Source organism: Panthera tigris, chromosome X (assembly GCF_018350195.1).
Source record: "Panthera tigris isolate Pti1 chromosome X, P.tigris_Pti1_mat1.1, whole genome shotgun sequence".
NCBI classification, from domain to species: domain Eukaryota; kingdom Metazoa; phylum Chordata; class Mammalia; order Carnivora; family Felidae; genus Panthera; species Panthera tigris.
In genome coordinates, this window is record NC_056677.1 from 40,727,603 (window position 1) to 40,754,021 (window position 26,419).

At 40.1% G+C, this 26,419-nt stretch overlaps 1 protein-coding gene across 7 annotated transcripts in view; it reads left to right on the forward strand.

Annotated features, from left to right (window-relative positions):
* Window positions 1-26,419, forward strand: part of JADE3 (jade family PHD finger 3) — a 134,303-nt gene that overhangs the window by 76,156 nt on the left and 31,728 nt on the right. For all 7 annotated transcript variants that reach the window (XR_006213406.1, XM_042974266.1, XM_042974268.1 and 4 more), the window contains one exon: window positions 12,506-12,663. Coding sequence is in view for 6 of the 7 variants with exons in the window: in XM_042974266.1 (XP_042830200.1) it covers window positions 12,506-12,663 (158 nt within the window). In the remaining variant the exon portion in view is untranslated. The remainder of the gene's footprint in view (window positions 1-12,505; window positions 12,664-26,419) is intronic.

Here is a 26,419-nt window from a genome sequence, read left to right on the forward strand (position 1 = left end):
ATGTGCTGCTTCTTTGTGGCCTCCCTGGTTTCTGGTGAGAAATCTGTTCTCATTCAAATAGTTGCCCCCTGCAGGTAATCAGTCATTTCCTTTCCAGTTGCTTTCAAGACTGTTCTTTGTCTTTATTCCCAAAGTTGGATTATGATGTGCCGGGACATGGATTTCTTTTGGTTTATCCTGTTTGGAGTTTGATCACCGTCTTGAATCTAAGTTTATGTCTTCTTTATATGTCTATAAACATATGTCTATGTTTATGCCAGTTTGAGGCAATTTTCAGCCATTTTTTCTCCATCTATTTTTTTCAGCTCTGTCTGCTTTCTCCTCTTCTTTTGGGTCTTCAACTGCGTGAATGTTAGATCTTTTGTAATTTCCCCCCAGGTCCCTCAGACTCTTTTCTTTTTTTCAGTATATATTCTTTCTTTTGATCAGATTGGGTAATTTCTCTTGTTCACTGATTGTTTTTGTTCTGTGAATTCCATTCTTCTATTGAGCCTCTCATGAGATTGTTATTTCAGTTATTGTGTTATTCCATTTCAAATTTTTTATTTGGTCATTCTTTACATCCTCCATTTCTCTGCTGAAACTTTCAGTTTGTTTCAAAAGTGTTTGTTTAATTTCTCACTGAAGCATTTTTATGATGGCTGCTTTAAACTCCTCATCGACGATTCCAGCTTCTGTGTCATCTCGGTATTGGTGTCTGTTGATTGTCTCTTCTCATTCCTAGTTCTTAGTATGATGAGTGATTTTCTTTTGTATTCTGGACTTTTTTGGTATTACATTATCAGACAGTAAGTCTTATTTAAATCTGTTTTAGCAGGCCTCCATAGTAACCAGGCCAGTGGGGAAGTGGGGTGCTGACTCTACCACCAGTTTCAGAATTTCTAGACTTCTATCTTCTGTTATCTCTCTAGGAAGATGGTTCTGTTATCTCTCTGGAACAGGGGACACGTGTCTCCCTACAACCTGGTGGGGGTGGAAATCCCTACCTTGTTGCCTCTACTGATAGCAGGGCGAGTGGTGGTGGTCAGGGGTACTGCATTACCAGTGGATGCTGGGGACGGCGCCAGTGTAAGAGAGTGTTTGAAATTTGTTATTGCTGTGGGCACCAGAGACTTCTCTAATTCTTCTGGTGACTTTGTTTTTGTCTCTTGTCTTGGATTACAGTCTTCTGTCTGTGCTCATCCTCCGAGAGATTCTGTCTTTTACAGCTCTCCCAGCATAAGCCACTGTTATTATCGCTGGAGGCTCAAGCATGGTGGTAGAGTACTGGGGAGAGACATTGTTCTCTAACCTTCTGATTATATCTCAGTCTTTGAAATGGGTAGCGGTCCCGTTTCTGGGGTGAGATGGGGGAAGCGTACTTTAGGGGTAGAGCCTTTTTTTTTTTTTTGCCCTTGCCTCCTGTTCCCCTGTCTGCCTGTAGCAGGTAGCCTCTGGAATTCTGTCTCTGTCCTTAGAATTCTCCCTCCTCTAGATGAAGGCTTCTTTCCCCCGCCCCCTACGTTGTAGGCTGAGGTTGGATGCTTTTCCCTTCCCCCTGGCACTAGTGAAATTACATCAGTGCCATCACCTGATATCCTTCCCCTGCAGGTGAAACTTTTTGTTCAGCAAGGGAGCCAGGACACAGAGCACCAGGGACCTAGACAGCACCACTGGGGGAGCTTTCTCCAGGTTTCCCACCATCCTCCCTGTGAGAGCCTAGTTGGGTTTCTAGGGAAAAAAGCTTACAAGAGGGTTGGAACCCCCCCCCCATGACTATAGCCCCCAGGAACTTCATTCTCTCTTGGTTGTCCCCACTTTGCTCACAGCAGTTCGTCAAAATTTCTGGGTTAAATGTTTCTGCTGTGGCTTCTGCCCCAGGGAAGCAAATGCTCCTGTCCTGTGTCTCCCTGCAGGCATACCCATCCTTCCTTGAGTTGGCCATTTGTCCTGTGACTCATTTCTCTAGGGGACTTACCAAAAAAAATCGTTAATTTGCTGCCTGTCTTGCCTTTTTCTCCTTGTGAGGATGGGAGTTTCTTTTTTTCTGACTGAAGCCTTATGTTTGTAATGGGAGTTTGTCATTGAAATGCAGTAAAAATGATTGTTTTCACTGGGGCTTAATTGGCTGCATTAATAGATACATATTTTCTTTGATGCTTAGTGCTTCAGTGAGATTCTGGTGTATGACCACCCCTGGTTTATCCTCTAGAGAAGAGTTTCCTAGGGGTGTGTGAACGTATGGTTCGGGGGCTTTCTTTGGTAACTTCTGCAACTTGTATGCAGATTTTTAAGGGTATGTTTTTAGTGTGTGTGTGTGTGTGTATGTGTGTGTGCGCACACGCACACGTGCACGTGCGTGCTAGTAGCCTTCATCTGATTCTCAAAAGGGCCTGTACTCTTAAAGGTGTTTTTAAAAAGCCAGCTTTGGGGCGCCTGGATGGCCCAGTCGGTTACGCATCGGACTCTTGGTTTCGACGCAGGTCATGATCTCACATTTTTATGAGTTCAAGCCCTGCTCCGGTTCTGTGTTGGCAGCATGGAGCCTGCTTAGGATTCTCTCTCTCTTCCTCTCTGTCTCTGCCCCTTCCCCACTTGTGCTGTCTCTCTCTCAAAAACTAAATAAACTTTTAAAAAAATAAATAAAAAATAAACAAAAAGCCAGTTGTTATAGAAAGAGCACGTTGTACCAGATGACTAATTTGAATGTATTAAAAAGTCTTCTTTCTCAAAAGCCAGGATATTTTTACATATATTAGTCTGTCTGGTCTATAAAACATGTCAACCTATCTTAAAGGATTGATAGCATATCATCTGTAGCTCTGGAGTCTCATTTGTGTGTCCAGGACTTTCATAGCAACAGAGCGAAAGCTCGCATATTTTAACTCCGCAGAGAACACTGCAATACCCTCAAATAGAGCCTGTTTACACCCCTTTACCTGTATTTCTAACATGCTTGATTCTTTGGTTTTCTGACCCACAGGAGACAAAAACTACCAAGCTTGCAAATACACACTTACTGTACAAGAAAGGGATAGTGAGGGATGGGAGAAACACTTGCAGAGTAAATCTCAGATGTCATCTTGTGTGTGCAGGTGGCCCCGGTCTCCAACCCAGACTCAGTTGCTCCCCCGCGTCCATTACCAGGATGCATACACCCCTGTTTGGCAGTGGGCGAGGGGAGTGATCAGACCTTCCTGAGCTGCCCCAAAGCACTTCGCTTTATGGTAATCGATGTTTCCGTTGATGTCAACCCCAAGCCATCAAAATGTCCTGTTTGTTCTTTATAAGAAAACGGAGAAGTATTTTAAACTATTTAAAAAACATTTCTGTGAAGAACTATTTACATGGTCTTTAAAGTTTTCAACTTAGAAATTGAATAAGCTTTGCTCCATTGGAAAAACTAGCATGGGACACAGTGTCTTGAACAGTACAGGCTACTTCATCATCATATAAGAACGAGAGCTTGGATTCTTTACCAGGTTTTCTCTGCCTCAAGTGGTCGATTCTTTTAGATGACCTACACATCTTTTTTTTCACCCTAAGATTGTATAATTCTAAGAAAATCCCTTACAGTTAACTCCTTTTGATTAAATACAGTTAACCACGCGCTGTTGGGGGGTCTCATCTGTTTGTGGTCATTTATGTATAGTTTCAGATTTCAGTGACTATGAATCACAACTGGTCCGTTTCTTTGCTACATTCACATGGACCAGGCAGTTTTCCCGTTTGTGTCATACAGGAAGTAAATGTTTTTTTGGCTTTTCCTCTAAAAAATGTCACCGAAATGTTCAGACTGGCTGTGCTTTAAGAAACTGCCCGCTGAGAGATGTTAATGAGAGCAGTAAAAGCCAGAGCTGTCCATGAAGGACATTTTCATTTTGTGGCTGTGGCAGGTTAAGCATTGATATTCTAATTGAATTCATAGTGAGGCCTCCTTTGTTTCTGCAAGCATCCGAGAGGCCAAGATGTACATGCCCTGTTAGACTTGGCCTAGCTGCTGGGGCTGTATGTTAGCCCGTGAATCCCCTCTTTGACCATAAATGAGTAGATATCTGGTAAGTACAAAGGTTTTTTGTCTCAGGCACTTTTGGGGAAACTACCAGTGCATATAAAACAGGCATACAATTAAGAACTTCTAAAACTTCTCAACTTCATTACCTAGGTCAGTGTCAGCATCTAGTTCCTTCATTCATAATCTTTCATTTGGCATCAAACGCCAGGTTGTATTTTGTGAAGTTTCTGTGTTACCTTGTGGCCCGTAGAGTGTTTTCTGAAGTTTTTGATGGGCCTCTTGCTTGGGAATCCTGTCTTTGGGAGCCAAACCATGCACGTTTTAGTTGAGCTGTGAACTCTCATCTCCTTTATCCCATCGATGATTACTTTATGAACTAGATAGATAGGAGAACTCAGCTACATACTTCTTTCTGCTTTTGGAAGCAAAGCTGAGACTGTGATGATGATAATAGAATAATAACCGCAGCTAGACTTTGTTTAGCAATTATCATGAGTCCAGTAACACGCTAAGCCCTTTACGTAAACTCATCCATTTACTTCTTATAACAAGTGTTCTTATTACAAGGTGTTTTTATTATCCCCATTTTAGAGATGAGTGAACTGAGGCCCAGAATTTAAATAACTTGTCCCAAATCAGTTGGTGAATCCAGTAGACCAGTCTGGGTAGACTGTTCCTGGTCCCATCTTACTTTCTTTAAACTTTTTTTTTTTTTTTTTTTGAGAGGGAGAGAGAGAATGCCAAGCAGGCTCCGCACAGTCAGCACAGAGCTGGACGCGGGGCTCAGTCTCATGAACCGTGAGATCGTGACCTGAGCCAAAATCAAGTCGAATGCTTAACTGACTGAACCACCCAGACACCCCCATATTCCATTCTTTGAAGACTTTTAATTTCATTTTTGACTATATAAAACATTTGCCTGGTTCAGATATCCAACTGTGACCTAAAATACGTTCAGAGAGGTCCAGCTTTGGTCTGTTTCTCATCCCTATTTTCTCCCCCCTCCTGAGAATTAACCATTTTTTTAAAAAAGCTTTTCATTTATCCTTTTATTGTTTCTTTATGAAAGTACATACAAATACGTGTATATGCGTGTGCCTCTGTGTGTGTATAAAACGCACACCTCTACCCAGGATACGCTAAAGCTGTTTTGTTTGCCTGTATTCATTAAAAAAATTCCTTTTCTTATCAAAAGCAGATTCATGAGACCAGTTTGGTAAATAAATTTCATATCACTTTGCAGATATCTTCCTAAGTACTGAACTTGCATTCCTATCCCTTCTTCGGCATTTTATGTTCTGCCTCATGCTTGGGATATTTCTACAGCAAGATAAAGCAGACTCTTGCACTCTGCCTTAAGTAAAAATGCTTCTCTGGAAACCTTGGGTCTGATGCCATTTAATCTGGCTAGCTTATAAAATTGAAATCAGGCTTATCATATAAGTCTGCTATTTTTCTCTAAAAGTGAAAGGAAAATTATAATAGTCATTAGATTCAGCCTTCATTTGCTTAAGGAAGATAGGTATGAATTGATTGGTGTTCCTGCAGTCAGGTTTCCAGACTTCACAGAATGTCTGTTCCCTGGAGGTTTGGTATTTCTGAAGCCGTGGACAAGGGCCAGATTTCGCTGGCCTCTGCTTTTATATCGCTTTGTCTAAAGTCTTCAAGTTACTTTTTCTGTTTGGTAAACATGTGTATTAGTTTCCTGGGGCTGCTGTAACAAATCACCACAAACTGGGTGGCTTAAAACAACTGGAATTTATTGTCTCACAGTTCTGAGGCCAGAAGTCCAAAATTGGCCAGGCTATTAGGGGAGATTCCATCCTTTGCCACTTCTAGGTTCTGATGACTATCAGCATTTATTGACTTGTGGATCAGTGAGTCACTCCAAACTCTGCCTTCCTGGTCACACTGCTTCCTCCTGTTCTGTCTTAAATCTGTCTCTGCCTTTCTCTCGTAAGAACACTTGTCATTGGATTTAGAGCCCACCCAAAAATTCTGGAATGACCTCTTCATCTCAGAGTCCTTAAATTATTTATGTCCGCAAAGATCCCTTTTCCAAATAAGCTAATATTCACAGGTTCCAGAAATTAGAATGTAGGCATATCTTTTGGGGGGCCACCACTCATCCCACTACAATATGTTTCCAGGCTACTTAGGAAACTATACAGGACAGATGTTCATAAGCAGTTACATCAAGTGTAAAGATACAGCTTAAGCTATATGGTTAGATGGTGTGACATATATTAAGTCCGAAGCATGATTTGCAAATCAGTTAATTTATTTTGCGAAGTGTATCACATGGAAAACAATGAAATATTTTAGGAGGTTGAAAATACTTAGGTTTAGTATTCTTTCCAGATCTAACATAGGATTTCCCACAGCACACTCTCTCCCAAAGACAGTAGTTTATTAGCACAATTGTAAATTGTCACCGCTCCTTAACCACTGGCTCATTAAAGGCTCTGTAGTCATTTATAGAAATGGATCAGTGTTCAGGAAAATGGTGATTGAGATTTTCCCCCTAGCCATGCAGAACACTAAGCTCTATGCAGAACACGCTAAATGGATATGTCTGTGATCCTCTCTTACCCCCTTATACAAAGAACTTTGTAATAAACCACCAGTTTTTTTTTTTTTTCCTGTAGACAGCTTTCTCCCTGCACAGCACCCAATTATCTTTAATTGGCTAAGATTCTTGGTAGGTAGGTCATTTTGTTGCCACCTGGCCACTAGCATGAAGTTTAAGGTTGGTTTCCTTCTCTACTTTGCTCAGAGCATATTAATTCTAAATCATCCCTAAGTGAAAGCAACAGGCGTTTGCAGGGTTCTCCCTGTAAAGTAGCAAATGGAATGAGTCTTTATTCGTTTAAATGGCATCATTTGATTATGTGATAATTCAGTCCTATACTCTGAAATGTTGTCAGTTTAAGCAGAAGTGCACCAACAGAGAATTAACTGCTTTATTAGATCACGCTCTGTGCCTCTACTTCACGTCACACAGAATTTGAACAGCGCTTCTCCTCAGAGAACCTTTATTAGCATTAAAGGCTAAAATGGGGGCGCCTGGGTGGCGCAGTCGGTTAAGCGTCCGACTTCAGCCAGGTCACGATCTCGCGGTCTGTGAGTTCGAGCTCCGCATCAGGCTCTGGGCTGATGGCTCGGAGCCTGGAGCCTGTTTCTGATTCTGTGTCTCCCTCTCTCTCTGCCCCTCCCCCGTTCATGCTCTGTCTCTCTCTGTCCCAAAAATAAATAAAAAACGTTGAAAAAAAAAATTTTTTTTTAATAAATAAAGGCTAAAATGTTTGATTGATAGCATGTTTTTCCTTTGACCTTCCAGAAATTTGCACATGTTTACCTTCAGCCTGCCAGTGGTTGGTTGAATATTTTTAGAATTAGAAATTAGTAGATGACGTATAGACCAGTGTATGTATACTTTTATGTAAAAGTATATTCCCTCATTGCTTAGACCTCAACTGGGCCTTCATCACTGAAATCGTTGCCAGCTTAGCTTACGATCCCATGGCATGCTTTTTTCTGTTGTTGAAAAGGCAGAATCACAAAGCTTAGGCTTCCACGGCCATTTAAGTTATGTTTCCAGGCTGGTAAGCATATTTCTGTGCCCCTTAGTCACCCAGAGACCCTTTCAACCAGAGGATGACAGTACATCAAACTTTAGATGGATCATGGTTCCCATATTGTCAGTGCCTAATTGTACTTAGGGTACAGAAAATGAGCTATGAAGAATCTCTTTGTTTCCCTGAGTCCAAGTTGTAGCTGTACTCATATGATCATCCTCTATCTCAGTCCTTTGAAATTATCACGCAGCTAGGGCTCCCTTGCCAGGGATCAGGTTAAGGCTCGTGCTGGGATCCTCTTGGCTGCCACAGTAGACATTTCATTCCTATCCTCCTCACCTCTGAGGTGTTCACTGAGTGCAATAAAAACTGATAAACCAGATAGTAAAAGGTTAAAAAAGACAATGAAACTAAGGGCATTTTTTAAAGATCTAAGTACAAAGATAACAAATAGAATAAAAATATGAACCTTAAATGCAAAAAAAAAAATACTGTAATTAAAAGAGCAAAGAATACGCATCTGGTAGAGAAAGATGCACAAGGAAATATAACACATGTAATTATCAAATATGACAGTTGAGACCAAACATCTGAGTCATGCCAGTAAATATGAATGGGCTTAACAGCTATTAAAGAAAAATATTATTTTGGCTCACAAAACAAGACGCAACTATATGCTGTATACAAAAATATACCTAAAACACCTACTCAGAAAGGCTAAAAGTAGAGATGGACAAAGGTATACCAGGAGGACGGTAGGAGGAGGAGTGAGCCTGATAGTAGACAAAGTAGAAATCAAGCCCCCAAAACAAAGAAGACTTTTTAACATTCTTTGAGTCTGTTTATTTTTGATAGAGATAGAGTGTGAGTGGGGGAGGGGCAGAGAGAGAGGGAGACACAGAATCCTAAGTGGGTTCCGGGCTCTGAGCTGTCAGCACAGAGCCTGACGTTGGGTTCGAACTCGCGAACCGTGAGATCATGATCTGAGCCAAAATCGGACGCTCAACCGACTGAGCCACCCAGGTGCCCCAAAGAAGACTTTTTAATGTTAAAAGCTACAACTTACCATGAAGATGTAATACTTTAGAGTATTTGTGCACTGAATAACCCAGCAACCACCTTTCTGGAGCAAAAACTATAGAAGAGTCAAGGAGACGTAGGTGGAAACACACCAACCATAGGGGGCTTTCATACACTTCTCTCAGTCTCAGATTAAGTGAACAAAAAAATAAGTGAGGAGATAGAAGATCTAAACAACTTAAGCAGTAAGGTACATCTGATTAATATCTATCAAACTCTAACTCTTGATATTAGAGATAATAGACAATACACCTTCTCAAATGTCTGTGGTACACTTACAGAGTGATCAAATATTAAGTCACAAGGAAAAACATTTCCATTATGTAGACATGATGTAAACAAAAATTCTGGTCACAACGCAGTAAAATCAGAAATTACTAACAAAAACAGGAAGGTCCTTTCCTATGGAAACTTTAAAACCTATTAAACAACTCTTGGGTGAAAGGGGAAATACAAACCAAAATCATAGATTTTTTTAATTTTTTAATGTTTATTTATTTTTGGGAGAGAGAGAGAGCACAAGCAAGGGAGGGAGAGCAGAGAGAGAGAGAGAGATACAGAATCCAAAACTGGCTCCAGGCTCTGTGCTGTCAGAACACAGCCCAATGCAGAGCTCGAACCCACGAACCGTGAGATCATGACCTGAGTTGAAGTCGGACGGTTAACCGACTGAGCCACCCAGGCGCCCCTGAAATCATAGATTTTTAAAAATAATGATTAGTTGAAAACATTCCATCTCAGATGTTTGTTCCATATCTTAAATTTATGATCAGAAAAAGGTGAGCATTGTTCCACCCACTCTTGATAAATCTTCAAATAAATATTAACTTAAGTTCTCAATGTTTCCATTGTTTAATTACAGTATACTAAATAAATATTATATTTTTCATTTTTTATATACACTTCTGGCCAACAATAAGAGAGTTTCTAATATGTTGACCAAAATGTTTAAAGTGCATAGAAAAATCATAATTACCCCATTAATTGTTAATATTGCTTTTCACAGTTTCTATATGCACCATCATTTTTATGATCCCACACTTCTGTCCAAAGTAGACCTCCCTATACTTTGCAAGCCTCTGCAGAAATAAATTTGAAAAACTGTATAAGATAGATAACTCTTATGAAAATACAGATTACCAAACTTGACTCCATTAGACTAAGTAGAAAGCTTAAAGTGATCAATTTCCAAAGAATAAGTAGAGTACGTTATTAGGAACTACTGCACAATAAAAGCACCAAGTCCAGGGGCACCTGGGTGGCTCAGTCGGTTGAGCGTCCAACTTTGGCTCAGGTCATGATCTCACAGTTCGTGGGATTGAGTCCCATGTTGGGCTCTGTGCTGACAGCTCGGAGCCTGAAGTCTCCTTCCGATTCTCTGTCTCCCTCTATCTCTGCCCCCTCCCACTTGCGCGCACTCTCTTACTCTCTCTCTCACTCTCCCTCTCTCAAAAATAAATAAACGTTAAAAAAAAAGCTTTTAAAGCACCAAGTCCAGATGGTTTCATAGGGACCAGTTAGTCCCAGTAATTCTCAGATTATTCTAGAGCATTGTTAACAGAAGGAAAACGTTCTAATTCTTTTTATGAAACATGCATAACACTGATACCTAAACCTAAAAGACAAAGGCAATTAAAAAAGAAAACTTCAGATAAATATCACTCATGAATATGATACAGAAATAGTAAATAACGGAAGACAGAATACAAAACCATAGTAAGAAGGTATACCATGACCAAATAACATTCATTCCAGAAATGCAGAATTTGTTTGGTGTTAAGAAATACAATATTATCATACAGTATATTAATATATAAGGAAAGTAATTATATAATTATTCTCATATTCACTGAAGAAGCCTTTAACAAAATTCAGTACCCAGGCCTCCGAAAACATTCAAGAAAAAAGGAACTGTAAGATAATTTAACATATATACAATGTATATACACCATATACTAGGTGTATATACTAGGTCCTCAACCTAGTATCTTAGTTGATAGAGAACACTAGATGCGTTTCCCCCAATTTCAGGAAGAAGGCAGATGTGTCCACTATCCCCAATACTGTTCCAAATGTTAGTGCAATATCTGCCAATTCCATTAAACAAGAGAAACCAATTAGAGACAGAAGACTAGGTAAAGAAGATACGAAATTCTGTTTGCAGATGATATGATAATATATCCGGAAAACCATAGGAAAATCAATGATAAGACTAATGCAAGCAATAAAAGAATTCAGTGAAGTTAACATATAAGATCAATAGCTTTTATAAGCAGTTAGAAGATACAAACGTGCCTGGAACATGTTGTAAGGTAAAGAATTAAGGAAATACTCAAAAAAGGATGGGATGCATTAAAAGAGCACAGATGCTAGGCAACCCAAAAGAGCTCCTAGTGATCAAAGGTGAAACAATTTGAGCAACAAAATAAATAACACTAATACTAGATTATAACTGGAAGAATAAAGAAATACTTACAAGTCTATAATGATCTAACTAAACAATTGAAAAATAAGGGGGAAGAAAGGACAGATCTTTCTTACAGAGCAGTTCCAATCGATAAACGTAGGACTGAGGGACATAGAAAATCACCATTAGAACACCACAGTAATAATTGTTGCAGGCAAGTTATCCACCAGTGGATGCTAAAGTTTGAGGAGAAATGGGATATTTTTATAATCTCAAAGTATCTCCTCTAGGATATTTATAAATTACAAAGGGAAATACAGTAACCTAACAGTGGAGAAAACCAGCAAGACACTACATTAACCAAGCGATCAAGTTTAATATCACCACTGACAGGACATTGGCATTATGCATTGCTGATAAAATGGAACAAGAAAGGCACAGCATCATTTCTGTGGTGTTCTTGCCAAAAGCGAATAGCTTTAATCCTGAGAAAACATCATTCAAACCCAAATTGTGGGGATATTCTCTAAAATACGTGACTAGTACTCTTCAAAAGTGTCAGGGTCTTGAAAGACCAGGAAAGACTAAAAAAGCCTCACATACTGGAGAATACTCAGGAGCCATGACAACTAATTGCAATGTGGGATTCTGGATTGAATTCTGGAACAGAAGAACATTAATGGGAAAATCAGTAACATTTTAATAAGGTCTGTAGCTTAATTAATAGTATTACAGCAATATTAATTTTCTGGTTTAGCTAATTGTACTTTGGTTATGTTAGATATTAACATTAGAAGAAACCGTATGAAGGGGAGCTCTGTGCTATTTCTGTAACTTTTCTGTGTGTCTGAGTAAGTAATTAAAAAATAAAGTGATGGCTAAATAAATAACTATAAGTTATCAAAGGATACTTATTGCTTAATTTGAGAGCGTTAAAGGTTGTTTGTTTCATACAGTTTTAGAGTAACCTGTATTGTTGATTTAAATTCAAAGAGCCCTCGGAAATAATTTGAGAAGAATTTTTTTAAGTTTATTTACTTATTTTGAGAGACAGAGAGAGAAAGAAAAAGCGAGCAGGGGAGGGGGAGAGAGAGAGAATCCCAAACACGCTCCATGCTGTCAGTGCAGAGCCCGATGTGGGGTTCGATCTCACAAATGGTGTGATCATAACCTGAGCCAAAATCAAGAGTTGGACACTCAACCGACTGAGCCGCCCAGGCACTCCGAGAAGAATTTCTTTACTCTTTATTAAATTCAGAACAAACTGGCTTCCCTGTCGGTACCTCAAACACTTTCCAAATAAAAGTTGATCTGGCCATTGAGGAAGTTGAAGGTTCTCTTGTTGAAGTGTAGAGTGGGTGAGGATAGTCTTTTTAAAAGGAGAACATTAAATGGTTTTAGTTTCATAGTGATGGTCTTCTCAAGATGTGTACAATGTCTTCTCAGGTATTCCGGAAGGACCTCATCAGTGCCATGAAACTTCCAGATTCTCATCATATTAGTCCTGACAGCTATTACCTCTTTGCGGATACATGGAAGGAAGAATGGGAAAAGGGAGTCCAGGTACCAGCCAGTCCAGACAATATTCCACAGCCTTCTGTCAGGTACTTGCTTTGACTTAAGGAATGAATGATCTTACGGTTATCTGTGCGCTGGCTGGGGAGAGACTTTGAATGGGTAATGATACATTTATAATACAAAGTCATATACTGCCACCAGTGGCAGATGGTCTGAGGCTAGGGTAGGCCAGCAGTTAGAGTCAAGCTCGTTTATTTAGGGATATAATATGTGCCCATTCGCAGGGTTAAACTATCTTGAAGGGGCGCCTGGGTGGCGCAGTCGGTTAAGCGTCCGACTTCAGCCAGGTCACGATCTCGCGGTCTGTGAGTTCGAGCCCCGCGTCAGGCTCTGGGCTGATGGCTCGGAGCCTGGAGCCTGTTTCCGATTCTGTGTCTCCCTCTCTCTCTGCCCCTCCCCCGTTCATGCTCTGTCTCTCTCTGTCCCAAAAATAAATTAAAAACGTTGAAAAAAAAAAAAAAATTTTAAACTATCTTGAAGTCCAATCTCAACTTGTGATAAGGTTTTAGAGACTAGGATTTCCAAGTCTACTAGCATTTACTAGTCTTTGAAGAGAAACAACATTAATGACATAACCTTGTAAGAAACCTATTAATATATAATCCCATTAGAAGTTGCTTCATTTTAATAGGGGCCTTGTCGTGATAGCATCTGTAAATAGAAGGCCAAAACATACAGTCTGTGAAATGCATAAACCCAAATGAAAGGGGATGAAACTGGAATATCGGGTTGACTATAAGCACATAACCTTCATTTACAAAGACTTGAGAAGAACGTTTAAGTAGGAGAGGACTTTTCTGCCAGAAAAAGGAATAAGTTCAGCTCCTCAAGAGCGATGACTGGGGTGCCTAGGTGGCCAAGTCAGTAATGTGTTCCACTTTGGCTCAGGTCATGATCTCACGGTTTGTGAGTTTGAACCCTGTGTTGGGCTCTGTGCTGACAGCTCAGAGCCCGGAGCCTGCTTCGGATTCTGTGTCTCCCTCTCTCTCTGCCCCTCCCCCGCTCCTGATCGATCTCTCTCTCGAGGTCTGTCTCTCTCACACAAACAAACATTAAAATTTTTTTTTTTTAAAGAGAGTAATGACTGGTTTGGAAGCCATTTTTTCATATTGGTCTTTGTGTTTCCCAGTGCTTTGCGCAAAGACTGGCATGAAATAAAATGCTTGGTATGAGTTTTGAGTGCAGAAAAGAAGGAAGGAATGGAAGGAATAGCACCAGATAAGGGGACTGGTGGGACCCGCTGCTCACTATGAGAATTACCTTATTGTACATCTTCTCTTTTTCTGGCACATGTTAGGTTCCTAAAGGGCAGCAGTTACATCCTTGAATTCTGTGCCCCTCGCCTCAGGTTTTTAGGCCCTCGTCATGCCCCGGAAACACTTGTCAGATCGCTTCTAGAAGCCCGAGCTCAGGCCACTCCACCCATGGAGAGAAAGCTCCACAGTCTGGCCCAGCACATTTCCTGAGCCTCACTAGCTCCGTCGTCATCAACGCCATCTCCTGTCTCCTCAAAATCAGTGCAGCATCATGAGTGAACACAAGAGTCAGACATTTTCATGTCCTTCTTGTCCGTATTTTCATATACCATAGCAGTAACACTGGGAAGCCTATATACACATGAACAGTCATCACAAATAGAGGAGCATAAAAATGGGTAAGAAAATGTGATAGTGGGCACAGGAAGGCACAGAAATGCGTGATGAGAAAAGAAAGACAACAAGATGTGACTATAAGCTACCTAAAAGCAGAGCTCCTGTTGTCAAATAGGAGGTTTTCAACGCACACTTATTGATGTGAGGAGACTAGGACAAAAGCAAAGAGGAAAATGAGTGGATGTTAGGAAAGAAAATTAGTGAAGAACCAAAATACATTACAAGTAAGAAAAGCAAAGATGACACTAGGAAGGGAAGGGCATGAAAACAAAGAAGATCAGGGAATAACAGTAAGTAGGAAGGGCTAATAATAAACCTTCCCTTTTAACCACTTGTATTTCCTTTACTAAAAGTGAAAAGATTTTTTCACTTTCTCAAGCACTTGATGGAAAGAGTTTATTGTAAGGAAACCTACAACTAACAAGTAAACTTTAATAGATCAAACTAGGAAATTGGGGTGGGTGGGTACCTGGGTGGCTCAGTCAGTTAAGCACCTGACTCTTTCAGTTCAGGTCATGATGTAATGGTTCATGAGTTCAAGCCCCGCATTGGGCTCTGTGCTGTGTCAGCAAGGAGTCTGCTTGGAATTCTGTCTCCCTCTTTCTCTGCCCCTAGCCCTCTCATGCTGGCGCTCGCTCTCTCTCGCTTGCGCGCTCTCTCTCTCTCTCTCTCTCTCAAAATAAATAAACTTAAAACATTTTTTAAATAGGAAATTGGGAGGTGGGGGATTTCACTAAGTTCTTCAGTCAAGTCTAGTTTCAGGTTTGTCACATGACCATCATGTATTTTTATAAATGTGCAGCTTGCCTTTTTTTTTTTTTTTTTTTAAAGATTCTCACGTGGCCTTTCCTCTGTGTGCACAGAGGGTGGGGGAGAGACAGAAAGAGAAGTCAAGATCTGGCATCTCTTTTTCTTCTTACAAGGACCCACCAACCCTATCAAGATTAGGTCCCCACTTTATGACCTCACTTAACCTTTGTTATCTCTTGATAGGCCCCATCTTCAACTATAGTCACACTGGGAGTTAGAGCTTCAACATTAAAATTTTGGGAGAACACAATTCAGTCTATAACAACCACTAACCTACTTTCTGTCTCTATGGATTTGCCTTTTCTGGACATTTCATATAAATGGAATCATACAGTGTGTAGCCTCTGAGTCTGACTTCTTTAATGCAGCATAACATTTTCAAGGTTTATCCACGTAGTCGTACATATCAGTATTTCGTTAACTTATTATGGCCAAATAATATTCCATTGTATGGATATACCATATTTGTTAGTTTGTTCATCAGTCGATGGATGTTTGGATTGTTTCCATGTTTTAACTATTATAAATAATGCTGCTGTGAGCATTCTTGTACAAGTTTTTGAGTGGACTTAGTTTTCATTTCTCGTGGGCATGTACCTAGGAGTAGAATTACTGAGTCCTGTGGTAACTGTGTCTTTAACATTTTGAGGAACTGTCAGACTGTTTTCCAGAGCATCTGTATCTTCTATTCCTACCAGCAATATATGAGGGTTTCATTTTCTCCGTGCCTTTACCAACACTTGTTATTGCCTGTCGTTTTGATTATAGCCATCCTGGTGGATATAAAGCAGATCTCTCCATAGTGTTAAGTTGCATTTGCCTAATGGCTAATGATGTTGAGCATCTTTTCTTCATGTGCTTATTAGCCATGTGTATATTCTTTTTGAAAGAGAGCTTTTCTACTTTATTACAAAAAGAAGCCTTTGTGTGATTTTTTTTTTCTCTTCCTATGAAACACTGCTGTTCAGACAGCCAAAGTGAATCACCTCGTCTTTACTTCTTTATGTTTCATCACATTCACTTTGGAATAGATGCCCTCAGCTGCTAAAAATCTGACCCGTTGGTGAACAAGGCAACAGAGTCCCCTGACCAGCGGTTTTGGAATGTCCCATTTTTATATACTACATTCATACATACCTCGTATATATTTTTTCTTTGGAGAAATTATTCAGATCTTTTCTCCATTTTAAAAATTGGGCTGTTTGTTTTGTTACTGAGTTCTAAAAGTTCCTTACATATTCTGGATATAAGTCTCTTATCAGACACATGATTTACAAATAATTTCTCTCATTCTATGAGTTGTCTTTTCACTTCCTTGGTAGTGTCCTTTGAAGCACAAAAGTTTTTAGTTTTGATGAAGTTTAGTTTGTTTTTTGCGTTGGTTGCTTCCCCTTTTGGTGTCATATCTAAGGAATCATTGCCTAAACCAAGATTTTGAAGTTCTGCACCTGTTTTCTCCCAAGAATCTTATAGTTTCATCTCACACTTGCGTCTTCGATCCATTTGAGTTAACTTTTGTATATGTTGTGGAGTGTTAAGGCCCAGCTTCATTCTGTCACATGTGGACGTCCGTGTGTCCCTGCTCATTCGTTGAGCCAGCCTCCTTTTAGAAAGTGATAGGCGCGAGACCCCAGGCCCCCCCCCCCGCCACCTCGGTGCCATGCCACTGTGGAAGAAAACACAGTTCTTGAATTGCCAAGTAATCCCAGTCCTGTTTTTACAAATCCCTTCTTTCACAAATCTACCAAGGTGACTTTAAAAAATGTTTTCCTACTTTGACTTGAGATGCTGATTTCTCTATTTATACTTCACTCTGTCCAACTATGTTACTTTTTTTCCCCCACACTGTAAGACAGAACAGTATTTGTGTTCCTTTTTATTGGCTAATTTTCTAACTTTTTGCATTAGTGTTTCTTTTTATATGTCTTCAGTATTGTTGTTTTCATAGATTACAAACCTCCTACAAGTTAAGGATGTGCATGGTAACAGTTGAGTTATTTACACAATTGAGAGAATACTTGAACAGTTTTTTAATTAAAAGATGGTAGCTTTATGGGGCACCTGGATGGCCCAGTCGGTTGTGTCCAACTCTTGATCTCCGCTCAGGTCTTGATCACAGGGTCGTGAGTTCGAACCCTGCGTTGGGTGCCACACTGGGCATGGAGCCTACTTTAAAAAAAGAAGATAGTAGCTTTGCTCTCAAAAGCCACAAATAAAAGTGTTTTCCTCTAATATAACTGCCAAATCTAAACAAATGTAAATGCTTTATAATGAGACCTTAGAATGATTGCTTTTAAATTGAAAACCAGTATCTTCAGTGATCACGTATTACTTTCATATAAAGAAGAAATGTTAATTGTTTAATTGTAAACATTCTTCCCACCTTCCAAAATTTAAAAAATCGTAAATCAGTGTGCATCAAGAGCATGATGACATTCCTTAATTCTCTGCTAAAGGTTTTTAATAAAGACTCTAGCAGTTCACAATAGGATATAAGTAATATCAGAATGTAAAAGCAAAACTCTTCTAATACATTATTTTGGATCAGCTCATCCATGTTGGTTTTAGTAAAATGAAAACCTAATCGGTTAGTGACTTTATTTTCCACTGGTAGAAATCTCACTTCTCTAGAGAAAATATTCTAAAACATAAATTTGTTAGAGAAATTTAAGAATGAATCTAATGCAATACAATACAGTAGTCCCCCACCCCCCATTCACTGGGGATACATTCCAAGACCCCTACTGGTTGCCTGAAACTGGATAGTGCCAAACCCTATGTATGCTATGTTTTTTCCTATACATACACACCTATGATAAAGTTTAATTTCTAAACTAGGTACAGTAAACGATTAAGATAACTAATAAAATGTAACAATTACAACAACATACTATAATACAAGTTATGTGAATGTGCTGTCTTCTCTCAAAATATCTCACCCTTCTCATGATGATGTGAGATGATAAAATGCCTACTTGATGAGATGAAATGAGGTGAATGACATGGGCATCGTGACATAGCATTAGGCTACTATTGACCTTCTGATGATAACATCAGAAGGAGGATCATATGCCTCCAGACCACGGTTGACTGTGGGTGACTGAAACCGTGGAAAGGGAAACCACAGACAAAGGGGGACTACTCTAGTTATTTAAGTTAAAACATACATGAAAATATTGGGAAGTAACTCTTTACAGGTTCTTCTTTGTATTAGTCCAGATAGGCCATTTACTATAACAGACATCCCCCTCCCCCAAAGTCTCAGCATATTAACACAGTGAAGGTTTTATGTATTGCACTTATCTCCATCCAATGTAGGTTGGGATGTGAGTCACCTCTGCCCCATGTAGTCCTTCAGGGACTCAGGCTTTTTTATGAGTGGCTTCTCTGTTGGCTAGGTCCATTTCTACTCCCATCTTTCCCCACAAAATTCTAAATCCAGTCTGCAGGAAAAGAAAAGACAATGTGGAGGGTTATACAGGTAGATTTTGGGGGTGCTAGGATTTGAAGTGGCTTATCCACCTATATTCCATTGGCCAGAGCTCACTCACTTGGCCCACCTGACTGCAGAGAAGGCTGGAGGGTGCAGTCTTGCTGTGTGCCTAGATGGAAAACGAAACAGTTTGGTGAGCACCTAGCATTTCTCTGCTACTCTTTGATAGTGACATTAGAAACTCAAAGCTCCGTGAGCGCAGGGACCTTACTTATACTATTCACCAATGTAACCCTGTAGTTGATGCTGTGACCTGCACTGCCCAAATTCCCATATAGTCTTAGGACCTTTCCACATGATCTCTCAACAGCATAATTTGACTTCTTACATAGCACCTCTGGGCTCCAAGAGTGAGTATTCCAAGAGATAACAAGTGGAAGCTGCTAGTCTCAAGACCTGGGCTCAGAAACTCGCATAGTATTATTTCCACCATAGTTTTGTTTTTTTTTAATTTATTCTGATTTTTATTTTAAGTAGGCTCCATGCCCAGCGCGGGCTTGAACTCACGACCCTGAGATCAGGAGCCTTGCTCTGCACCGACTGAACCAGCCAGGCACCCCACTTCCACCATATGTTATTAGAGCAGGTCACAGAGAGCTCCCGAACTGAAGGGGAGAGAAATAGACCCTACCTCTCGACAGAAGGAATATCAGATGATATGTGACCCTCTTCAATCTGTCACAATAGTAATATTTTTAATGTTGTGTGTTTAATGTTTGTATTACTAAAAATAGTAATATTTTTAATGCTTGCCTAATTGCCTGCAGACAGATTAATCAGTCGGCTAGAGAAACTTAAATACTAATAAGCTAAACACTTGCTTTTTATTTATTACCTAATCCACAAGATTGTCAGAATGCTTCAGAATTTTATTTCCTAATGGACTTAAGTAATTTTGGATATATAGAAGTTAATTGACCTGATCCTTGGGGCTGTCATAACTGAAAAGGAGGGGAAAGTGATACAGCAGAGTAAGTGAAGCATATTTCAGAATCTTTGTTCTGGTTTTCAAGCCAGTTTTTTCCCTCTGTTGCACTGTCCTTTCTGCAGTTGTTTCTTTAGCGTAGTGTAGGGTGTGTGGCAGTTGAGGGGAGAGGTGCAGACAATCACAGAGCCAGCTTGCACTGTAAGTTACAGCTGTTGAGATAAGTCTGTTGACTACCACAAGGAACTTTCTGAAAGCAAGTTCAACAAATGAAGTTGGTGTTAACTTCATTACATGTTTTTAGGTAGACCATGGATATTTTTTTATGCTAGTCAACAATAAACAAGCTTCAGATCATTTTTTTTGTTTTAGGTTTTCATTTGTATATTTAAATAGTTTCTGTTGCCACAAGGTTACAATGGAAGGAAAACAGTGCTTCATGTTTGGTTGAAAGGAAGCATGCATTATAATTTCTATGACACGCAAGTGGTTGATGTATTTACTGTGTGTGTGTGTGTGTGTGTGTGTGTGTGTGTGTGTGTGTGTATGTATGCTTTTAATTATAGATGAATTACTGACTTATTGTGAAAACAAAAATGAATCAGAATACAAAACATCAACTGCATTGTATATATGCTTATACACACGCTTGTGTGTGTGTGTATGTGTGTGTGTGTGTATATATATATATATATATATATATATATATATATATATGGGAATGTTCTGGAACTTGCTTTTTTCACTTAACAGTTTATCATCAATCACTAATGATACTTAAAGAGGGATATTCAGATATTCCTCTTTTAGATATTTTGGATAGATATTCAGACAGGCCCCTATTTCTTTTTGGAATGTAAACATTGAACTAACTGGACTATGGAGAGCAGCACTTTCTTCACTAAATTCCAGGCTCAAATATATAACCACCAATTCAGCATCTCCATTTGGATGTCCAGTAGGCATCTGAGACTTCACATGTCCCAAACTGAACTATTGATCTTCTTCCCAAACTAGCTCCACCTGTAGTTTCCTGTGTTTAACTGATGGCGGATCCATTCTTTGTGCTGTGTCTTTTCAGTCTTTCTAGCCAAAATTCTTGGAGCTGTCTTTGATTCTTCTTTGCCTCATACCCCAGACTCAGTATTAAAGGAGATCTTCTTGACCCTACTTTCAAAAGATACTCAGATTCCATATAGTGAGTCAAAGGAAGAATGGCCCTGATGATAAATGGGAGCCCAAGCCTGCCTCCCGCTCCACTGCTCCATTTCATCATCCTGCCTCTCTCACCTCCCCTGTTCTCCTTGCCCCACTCTCCCCACACTTCCTTTCCTGTTCCGTTTCATGCGGCACCAGTCTGCCACTCTTGCTTTCAATTATGAGACTCCGTCAGAAGCACAATGTAGACAGCGCCTTCATACACACATCTTAACGTTTAAAGCAGCCCTCCGGTGGCTTTCCCACTTACTGTTGCCCCCAGACTTAGCGGCTTCAAGCAGCTATGTTACACTCATGGATTCTGTGGGTCAGGAAATCGGATGGGCAGAGTGGAGATGGCTTGTCTCTGCTCCGTGATATCTACGGCCTCATCCAGCAAGACTTGAAATTTGGGGGTGACTCAGCAGCTGGGGGCTATAATCATCTGAAGGCTTATTCACTAACATGTCTGTCACCTGGGCTGGGATGACGTAGACCGTACATGGCTTCTCCATGCATTTTGGTTTCCTCACAGCACAACAGTCTCAGCACAGGCAGACTTCTTACAGGCCTCAGGCACCTGCGCGTGTTCCGGCCAATAAGGTGAAAGGTGTATTCCCTTTTAAGACCCGGCCTTGCACTTCTCATAGCATCACTTCTGCCATATTCTGTTGGTGGAAACAGTCGTAAGCCCTCCCTGATTGAAGAAGAGGAGAAATAGACTTCACCACTTGATGGGGGAGTAGCAAAGTCACATTGTAAAAGAGCATGTGCGATTTTGAAAATACCAGCTGTCACAGAGGTTATAATTGTCCTTTGTTTCATAGATGAGGCATGGAGTTTGATAGAGAGGCAGTCGACCCAGAGTGGCCAGATTAACAAGGAGAAATTTGGGGAACTACTAGAGATAGTAATATAAAGGGGCTCCTATTTAGGTAGCTTTTAAGACATTTATTTCAAGCCTTTAAAAAATCCATAATGATAAAGTGTTGTGCAATTTCTGTGCTGTTCACAAATGATCCTAATCCACTCCGGGAAATGAAGCATAGTCTCTACCTGCCAAATATTTAGATCAACCAAAGACACACTAAGGATTCACTGTGCATAATATATAGGGGAGGCCGTCAGTCAGGTTAGAGTAGTTGCAGCTTTCTTTTGTTGCCTCAGTGTCAAACAGCAGTGTTCACATGCTGTGAACCTGGCCTACCCTGAGGAGCCGGTGGGTAGGCCTTTTTTCTATGGAGCTAAGCAGGTGTGGCTGTGGGTCCTTTCACCAAAGGTCAGTCACCCACGAAGTTATTACAACATTCATTTACATTTGAGCATCTAAATCAAAAACTGCCCTTACTTAACATCATCCTGGCAAAATTGCTCATACCTCTGGGCTTATGAGCTTTTGCTGATTTGATCAGTTGTTCTGGTGACATTCAAAGAATGTCTCTATACCTAGGATATATTGCCCAGAGAAGAAAATGACCCAGGGATAATCCTGGAATTTTCCCCAGCTGCAGCCATGTGGTATGTACTTGAAGATGTTAAAGCTGCATTTTAAAAATCCCAAAGTAGTATTTTTCACTAATTCTCATAGACCTTCCCCTCTACACAAATTTCTCCATGTGAGATTTGAATTAACTTCACCTTTACCCGTGCATTTCCTTGCCTTTAGTATTACCGTTTCAGTCTATAGTATGTTCACTGCCATAGATTCGGTCCTTAGATTCAGACCTTTAGTTCAAGTTACATATGAAAAGATGAGTGACATAACGTCATTGTCATCATTATCATTATAAATCTTGCATGGAAGTATAATATACACATAGAGAAGTGACCAGAGCATAACTGTATAACTCAGTGAACTTTCATGAATGAAGTACACTTGTTTAACTGCCACTCAGATCGAAAAATAGAATGTGACCAACACCCCAGAAGCCCTCCTGCTCATGCCCAGTAACTGACCTCCCTCTCCATAGGTGACAGTTTTTGAACTTGATATTGAGGCTAGATTGTTCTGTTCATCATAACAGTTGTGAGATTTATCCATGCTGTTGCATGTACTAGTTTATTAAGCTTCACTTCTGTGTCATAGTCCATTTTGTCAATATTCCACATTTTATTTATCCATTCTGATCTTGATAGGTATTTGTATCACTTCCAGTTTTCAGCTAATATAGACATCTTTCTTCCTTTGACATACATATGTCTACTTTTTTGTTAAGTATATTCCTCAGAGTGAGTTTACTAGGTCCTAGGGTATGAAGTTCAGCTAGGATATCTGCTGCTGAGTAGTTTGCCAAAGTGGTTGTACTAATTCACACGCCCACCGGCAGTGTAGGAGAGGTCTGTTTGCTCTGCTTCCTTACAAACACTTAAGTAATGTCAGTTTTTGGTCAGTCTTTCCAAGTTTAGCCATTCTGGTAGGTAATAGTAATTATGATTTCGATCTACATTTCTCTGATAACTAATGAGGTTGAGAACCATTAAGAAGTTTTCTTGCCATGTGGATAGCCTTATTTTTGAAGTATCTATTCAAGTTTCTTGTCTACTTGTCTGTCTTTTTCTAATTGATTTGTAAGAGTTTATTATATATTGGTGATAAACACGTTTTTTAATCTCTTCCTTTATGGCTGATGGCTTTTTTTTTTTAAGTTTCACTTATTTATTTATTGAGAGAGACAGAGAGAGGGAGGGAGAGAGAGCGTGAGAGAGGGAGGGAGAGAGAGCGTGAGTGGGGGAGGGGCAGAGAGAGAGAGAGGGAGAGAAAGAATCCCAAGCAGGCTCCACACTGTCAGCACAGAACTCAACACAGGGCTTGATCCCACGAACCGTGAGGTCATGACCTGAGCCGAAAGAACATCCAATTTCTTTAAATAAATAACGAATAAAATATATTTGCCTTCAGAGCACCTGGCTGGCTCAGTCAAAGAAGCATGCAGCTCTTGATCTCATGTTCATGAGTTCAGGCCCCACATTGGGTGTAGAGATTACTTATAATAAACTTTAAAATATATATATGTGTGGGGCGCCTGGGTGGCTCAGTCAGTTGAGCGTCTGACTTCGGCTCAGGTCATGATCTCATGGTTCATGGGTTCAAGCCCCGCATCGGGCTCCGTGCTGACAGCTCGGAGCTTGGAGCCTGCTTTGGATTCTGTGTCTCCCTCTCTCTCTCCTCCTCCCCTCCTTGCAGTCTGTCTCTCAAAAATAAAAATAAACACTTAAAAACATATATATATATATATGTGTGTGTGTGTGTGTGTGTGTGTGTGTGTATGTATGTATATATGTATAAGATATATACATATATATATATCTATAGATATAGATATATATATAGTGTGTGTGTGTGTGTGTGTAGTCATAGTCTGAGGTTTCTTCCAGAAGCTTAATAAACATGTTAGTTTAAGTCAAGAACATTTATAGTCTACCTTGTTCCACATAGAATTTGAGGCAATCAATATGAATAGTTAGCAAAATATTCTTTCTTTTAGAACAAGATGAATCTTGAAAAAAATTAGATATTCTATAATTACCTCATAGGCCATGCACCAAATAAGCATAGCATATTTAATCTCATTGTCTTGGGAGAATTCATATGCATGTCCTGTCCTTTTCAGTTGGGTTCATTTCAGTTGGAAGCAGGCCTCTGTCAGCAGTTCCCAAGTTTTTAGCTTCAATAAATATTTTAGGGTTCTGCTTTTTTCCTCAAATATTTGTCGCCTTTGGCTTTAAAAACTCCATATGGTAGGAAAGTTAAAATGTGCAAAAGCATATAGTTATTAACTTTATTCAACATACATTATGTGGAATCATAACCTTGTAGAAGAATGCTTAGGAAGAAATATTTACTGTATATTTACAAGGTGGACTATGCCTATGTATACTTACATGTCTTTATACAAATACGTTTATGTTTATGAATCCTTCTACATATATAGTGACTCTTGAGTAAAGAAACTGGCTCCACAAGCCTTCCAGAGAAACAGTTTTCATTTTATGATATATGTACATACTTCTTTCTCTCTTTTTTAGAGGGTCCACTGTGTTCTTTAAAATTTCCAGGGAATGGGGTGCCTGGGTGGCTCAGTCAGTTAAATGACTTCAGCTCAGGTCATGATCTCACGGCTCATGGGTTCAAGCCCTGCATCAGGCTCTGTGCTGACAGCCTGGAGCCTGCTTCAGATTCTGTGTCTCAGTCTCTCTCTGCCTGCCTGCCTGCCTGCCTCTCTCTCTCTCTCCCCCTCCCTCCCTGTCTCCCTCCCCCCCCCCAACAATAAATAAACATTAAAAAAATTTTTTTAGGGGCACCTGGGTGGCTCAGTTGGTTAAGCATCTGACTTCAGCTCGGGTCATGATCTCGTGGTTCGTGAGTTCAAGCCCCGCATTGGGCTCTGTGCTGACAGCTCGGAGCCTGGAGTCTCCTTTGGATTCTGTGTCTCCCTCTCTTCTCTGTTCCTCCCCCACTCGCACTCTGTCTCTCCTTCTCTCAAAAATAAATAAAAATTTAAAAAAATTTTTTTAATTGCCAGGGAAGAGTGCCTAGGTGGCTTAGTCTGTTAAGTGTCTGACTATTGATCTCAGCTCAGGTCTTGATCTCAGCAATCTCAGCATCTTGAGTTCAAGCCCACACTGGGCATCGAGCCTACTTAAAAAAATAAAAATAAACTAAAATTGCGAGAGAATAAGAATCCAGATTTCCTCTTGTTTGTATTCTGATGCTTCATGCAGTATCTAAAACATTGATTGTAGAATACGTCATTGGTGAGAAACTTCTATTTCTTTGCTTGGTTTCCTTGGCTTGGGCTCCTAAGTGTCAGGAGGGGTGAGAGGAAATACAGGTTTGCTCAGGCTTGCTGGAGAAGTTGATAGAGGAACAGGAATCTTTCATCCTGTCATGTTACCCTGGCCCAGACTTATGGTCACTATCATTTATGGCTAGGAAATGCCTGAAGTTTATGTAAGTCCATGGCCTTTAGGCTTCACCTCATTTACATAAATAGTGAAAATAACGAGAAATATAGTAACAATAACATTATTAAACATCTTTTTTTTACTATATACTATGCTAAGCACTTTATATATTTATTTCACATATCATAATAGCCCTGCAAGTTTAATACTATTTTATCATAATTTATGACTACTGTCCCTACTTTTTAGCTAAGAAAACCAAACCTTATAGAAACTAAGTAGTTCCCAGGGTGCCTGGGTGGCTCAGTCGGTTAAGCGGCCAACTCTTGATTTTGGCTCTGGTCATAATCTCAGGGTTGCTGAGTCCAGGCCCCACAACGGGTTCTGCACTGTGTGGGGCCTGCTTAAGATTCTCTCTCTGCTCCAACCCTGTTCGTGCTCGCGCTCTCGCTCTCTCTCTCTCTCTCTCTCCCTCCCTCTCCCTCTCAAAATAAATAAAATTTAAAAAAAAGAAAGTAGTTCCCCAAGATGACTATGTATGTAAATGGCAGAAAAACCAGGCTTGTGAGTCTATAGCCTGTACTTTTTTTTTTTTAAGTTGGGAAGGGGCAGAGAGAAAGGGTGAGAGAATCCCAAGCAGGCTCTGTGCTAGTAGCCAAATCAAGAGTTAGACGCTTAACCAACTGAGCCACCCAGGCGCCCCAGTCTATACTCTGTGCTCTTTACCACCATCCAGTATTGCCTCCATGGCAGAAAATCATGACTTTGGCTGAAATATATCTATCTTTGGTATGGAATCT